The sequence below is a fragment of the Myotis lucifugus genome, unplaced genomic scaffold (genome assembly GCF_000147115.1).
Source record: "Myotis lucifugus unplaced genomic scaffold, Myoluc2.0 scaffold_10500, whole genome shotgun sequence".
NCBI classification, from domain to species: domain Eukaryota; kingdom Metazoa; phylum Chordata; class Mammalia; order Chiroptera; family Vespertilionidae; genus Myotis; species Myotis lucifugus.
In genome coordinates, this window is record NW_005881548.1 from 633 (window position 1) to 5,724 (window position 5,092).

Sequence of the window (5,092 nt, forward strand, 5' to 3'; positions counted from 1 at the left end):
AGCAAAGGTACGGTCAATTTGAGTCTTTGTCTATTATTAGATAGGATAAATGTATATAGATTGCTAATGCTTATAGAATTTATATTTGTTGAATGAATGACTAATAAATCAGTAAATGGCATAGATGATATGGACATGAAGTTTATTATTTAGCTAGAGGCCCGATGCACAAAATTCATGCGAGGGGCTTCGTCCTCGCAGCCCCAGCTTTGTCAGGAAGTTTGTTGGGCTGTCTGGTCTAATTAGCATATTATACTTTTATTATTATAGATAATACAATTTAATGGGAGTTTGCCACAGAATGGCTTCTGAGCTGGGTTAGGCTAACAGCTGAGAGGGGTTTGTTGATGGGTGACACCTGAGAAGTGCTCCTGCCCTTAAATCCTGTCCGTGTTTCCCGCTGACAATGGTGGGGAAGAGCCTGTTTGAGAGCATTGCTTCGGAGGAAGGATGTGATGGTCACTGCTGTCCTGCTCTGTTGGACATGGAACTGTCTGTAAGGTTCCTAATTCTCAGTCCGTGTTACTGTTCATGGAGCCGTGACCAGTGCTGATGGTCCCCCAGGAGACTCAAACTGAGGTACTTTCCTCCACTGTGAGGAGCTGCGGGACCAACAGGAAACAGGGTCACTGCCCTGGTGTGAATCACTAAGCTAATCTCCATGGTCACAGTCAGTAGGTGGAGGGAAAAGATGTCCAGGTTTATCATCTGTATTTACATTGTGAATAATGGCCTGTATAACAGCAATTTAAACATTTAAAGGGCTTCATTTTTATCAATTGGTATCAATGGAATAACTCTCTTAAAATGATTGCTGTTAGCTTGTGACCCTGAACAGTTAGCTGACTCACATGTTTACTCGAGCTAATCAAGTGGCCCAGCTCAGGTCCTCATCCCGGGCTCGGAACCAGGGATCGTTCCCACTGGTTCAGGGAGGACCATCTCCGTGGGAGACTTGCCTGTGCCCCACATCTCACTCTCTATTTTCCTCTCTGTCACCCCTCCCCTCCCAGTGGAGCCTACAGTGACCATCTCCCCAGCCAAGACAGAGGCCCTAGCCCACCACAACATGCTGGTCTGCTCGGTGACGGATTTCTATCCAGCCCACATCAAAGTCCGCTGGTTCCGGAACAACCAGGAGGAGACAGCCGGCGTCGTGTCCACCCCCCTGATTAGGAATGGGGACTGGACCTACCAGATCCTGGTGATGCTGGAAATGACCCCCCAGCGAGGAGACGTCTACACCTGCCGCGTGGAGCACCCCAGCCTCCAGAGCCCCATCGCAGTGGAGTGGCGTAAGGGGCAGTTTCTATCCTGAATCCTGGGCCCCACAGACAGAGGGCAAACAGCTGCCCCTGGCCATCCCATAACATTCCTATCGCTGATGTCACTATTGAGCTGGACATCATAGGACACTAGAGCCCACTGGTGCCATGGCAGAGGCATCAGATCTCATTGTGTTTTCAGACACTAGGGAGGTCACTCTACACCACAGCCAGAACCCATCCTGAGGGCTCTGAGGGCTGACTGTGGCAGCTGGTGACGGGGCTTGGGGTCCAAGGCTAAAGATGCATGTGAAGGAGCAGGATTCACTTCCCCCTGTCACCCACCCATGGTGTCCAAGGGTTTATTGGCTGGTCCCCGCTCGGGATGGAGGCTTCCAAAGGGCCCCTGTGGGTTTGGGGACAGAAGCTGACACCCAGGCTCTGCTCCCCAGGGGCACAGTCTGGATCCGCCCAGAGCAAGATGCTGAGCGGCGTCGGGGGCTTCGTGCTGGGGCTGATCTTCCTGGGCCTGGGCCTTGTCATCCGTCACAGGAAACAGAAGGGTAAGCAATTGGGGAAACGGGAGGATGGGCTGTGCCCAGGACCCTCTGTTGAGGGAGCCTCTGCTTGTAGGTGTAACTCTCCTCCTGACCTGGAAGGCAGGCAGCCGGGCTGGTGGTGGTGGGAGACAGACAGCTAGGCCAGGCTTTGGACTGGATTTTACTGGTTGAAAGGCCGCCCCTGCCACAGGCGTGACTGTGGCGAGTGTCCTGGGGCTGAGAGCTCATCACTGCCTCACTGGCCCCTTTCCAAAAGCTGCTTCTTTAAGAAGGTCAGCGCATTGGTTTCCCTTCCTTCTAGTGACAGGTCCACTCATTTGGGAGATTGTAGCTTAGAGGTAAGGCTTTGTGGCTGATGGGTAGGGAGGAAATAGATTTTCAGTTAAGTTGCTTATGTCATTTCCTGTGGGTGGGAGAGGGACTGGCTGTGTGATGAGACCTTTCTCTGTGTAAAGTCCTTTTGTAGGTTCTCATGGGCCGCCGCCCCAGGTACTGTCTCTGCTCTGATTTAATGGGGTGGGATTGAGGGGGAGGGATCTGGTTTGAGGACAGAAAAAAGAGGGAGGGCGGGGGTGTGAGGTGACTGTTCCCTGTCACAAAGGGCATGGTTCATGGCTATTCCCTGCCAGGGGATCAAGGGTTAGGAGAGAAGCTCACCCAGTTTCTAAAGGAAGCTCCGGGCTTGTTATCCAGAACCAGGGCTTAACTTTGGTGAATCTTCCTGTGAAATGTGGAGTCAGAGCCACGTCTTGGGTGGTAGGCACGGGTATGATGCCCACTCTGTGCCACATGCTGGTGGCTCCTGTCTGTGGGCATTTATAAGTGAGTCCTAGTGGTGGAAGGAAGGTTAGTCATCATTAAATTTGCTTAAAAGATTGAAATGGTCATATCCCCCAAGGATAACAGCTGTTCCCCCGCCTCCTGCATGTCTGGGTGGAGCTGAAGTGCGTGTCCTCTTTAGCTGATTTCACCCCGATACAGACTCTGGGGGAGGGGACAACCTTATGCCCAGACCTCAGCTTTACCTGATGCTGCAGGGCCTGGAGAGGAGGGCACAGGGTACGTCCCCAGGTGCCAGGTGCTGATCACTCTCTCTTCTACAGGGCTCCTGCGCTGACTCCTGAGGGTGTACTTTGACTGGGATCTGCTGTGTTTCCTCTGAAATGCCTGCTTGTTGTCCTCGCGCAGATTTCCCAGCTACCTGTGAGCCTGCTCCCTCTGAGATCAGACCTGGCCAGTCATCTCCTGTGCTCCCCCCGCCCCCCACCCTTGAGGCCATGGCTGTGACCTTGGAGTCTGTCCTGTGGGCTCCCAGCTGAGTCTACTTAAGGCCCCAAGTCATTTTCTTTTTGTTTTCTCCCTACCTCCACCCCCCCACTGTCCAAGAGAAGCACATTAAAGCCGTTACCTAACTCCAGAGCTTTTGTCTGTATCCCGAGCCTTCTTAACTGGGTGGAGGCAGGAAGCCACTGCAGAATGAAAGGAACATATTTTGCTCCTTGAGGGAGACTAGAGCATCTTGGGGAGCTGTAATAAAAGTGGGCAGAGGGAACAATTCAATCATCCTTCATCCTGATTCTTTGGTATTGATGTTCAGTGCAGTGGCCTTGTGCCAGCCTCTCTTCCAGCCTGGTGGGTAGAGTGTACGTCAGCATGGAGGAATTACCTGGGCCCAGGTACAGTGGCCCCTGGGGTCTCAAAGAACCAAACTGATGTTTCAGATGTCTTGGCAAGTCACATTGATCAAGGTCAGTTTTTATTTTTGGAAAAGTAAAACCAGCAATAAAAGTAATATTCTTGGTTCCAAATGATTGAAAGTTTAGTTTGTTCATGTTACAATGAAGCCTGGGGTCAAGTTGATTTCAGAAGAGACTGGGTCCAGGTATTCAGTGAGGTCTTTGTCTCTCCTCTTCTATTATAACTCAGTGCACCTCTCTCCCTTTTCCTGTATCTCTCTTTGTTCCTGTATATTTTTTCAGTGTGTCTCTCTGCATCTTTTTCTATCTCTGCATCCTTGTGTCTCTCGCTCTATCATTGCATTTCTGTCTCTATTTCTAGCTACACCTCTGCCACTATTTACCTGCATCTCTTGACCTCTCTGTTTCTTTTTGCATTTCTAATTTTTGCATCTCTCTTATCATCACACAACTTATCTTTTTTTCTGTGTTTGTGTGTGACTGCCTGTCTCTGTTGTGTGTTTCTAGAGTGTCTACCAAAGTTGGAACAATTTTAGGAGAGATTCTGGTTGACCACCCTTTAGTAACATGCACACCTCTCAAAAACATCACCATGTACATGGATGCAGACAGTCTTATGTTCACCCCCTATAGTAGGAACATAGACTGGACCTTCCAGATCTTGGTGATCTTGTAATAACTGCCTAGTGTGAAGGTATCTACACCGCCATGTGCAGCACCCCAGCCTCTAACCCCATCACAGTGGAGTGGCATACGGGGCAGTTTGTTTCTGTGGACTCAGGAGATGAGTGGCAGAGTTTCTTCTGTTCCTGGGGCTCATTGCTGGAAGTGCTGACTCACACCCATCTCACCCCTTGTCTCTTGCATAGTCACCTCATGTCACTGCTGAGCTAGGATTCTCCAAGGATAGAGCTATTCTTGTCTATGGATATAGTGTCCTGTTGATTCCTGTTGATATTCTCTTCCCAAGTGTTAAAGAGGTCCCTGATCACTGAGGCTCCCTTGACATGGTCCAGCACAGAAAGCTGGTCTCCATCTCAGTCTCTGGGTTTGTTATATGGCCAGGTGGCTGAGAGCTTGTCTTTGAGGTAATGGAAGGCCTCCCCTCCTCCCTGCTCCCTCACGCATTCATTAGGCCTGAGGAGCTAATTGTAGCTCCTTCCTTCTCCTGGATGAAGTCAGAATGGAGAACAAGGCTTTTCTGGGTCCACTGTCTTCTGTACCCCAGGCTGCAATGCAGGTCACCAGACATGGGCACTGTGAAGGTGTGGGCAGATACACTCAGGAGGACTCTGCTCCCCAAGGTCATAGTCTGAATCTGCCCAGAACAAGATGCTGAGTGGTCAGAGGTTTTGTGTTGGTTTTGTCATCTTCCTCAGGGTGGACATTTAGGGAAAGGAGTCAAGAGGGGTGACACTTAGGGAAATGGGGAGCACTTGTGTGGGTGTCTAGGGAGCCCTTATTCTCTATATGTAGCACTTTGCTTTTGGTGCTGCAAAGAAAAGAGCCAGGGCTGGATACTGAACCTGACCCAGCCTTTAAGCAGACATTGAGATCTGACTTCTCTAGT

General features: G+C 50.4%; 1 protein-coding gene across 1 annotated transcript; it reads left to right on the plus strand.

The window, feature by feature from the left end:
- The first annotated feature begins 990 nt into the window (after positions 1 to 990).
- Positions 991 to 3,210, plus strand: LOC102442992 (boLa class II histocompatibility antigen, DQB*0101 beta chain-like). The gene is made up of 3 exons (XM_006109492.3): positions 991 to 1,295; positions 1,718 to 1,828; positions 2,929 to 3,210. The coding sequence occupies exons 1-3, from the start codon at positions 1,070 to 1,072 to the stop codon at positions 2,940 to 2,942; spliced, it is 351 nt and encodes a 116-aa protein (XP_006109554.2). The 5' UTR covers positions 991 to 1,069; the 3' UTR covers positions 2,943 to 3,210.
- Positions 3,211 to 5,092: the final 1,882 nt, after the last annotated feature.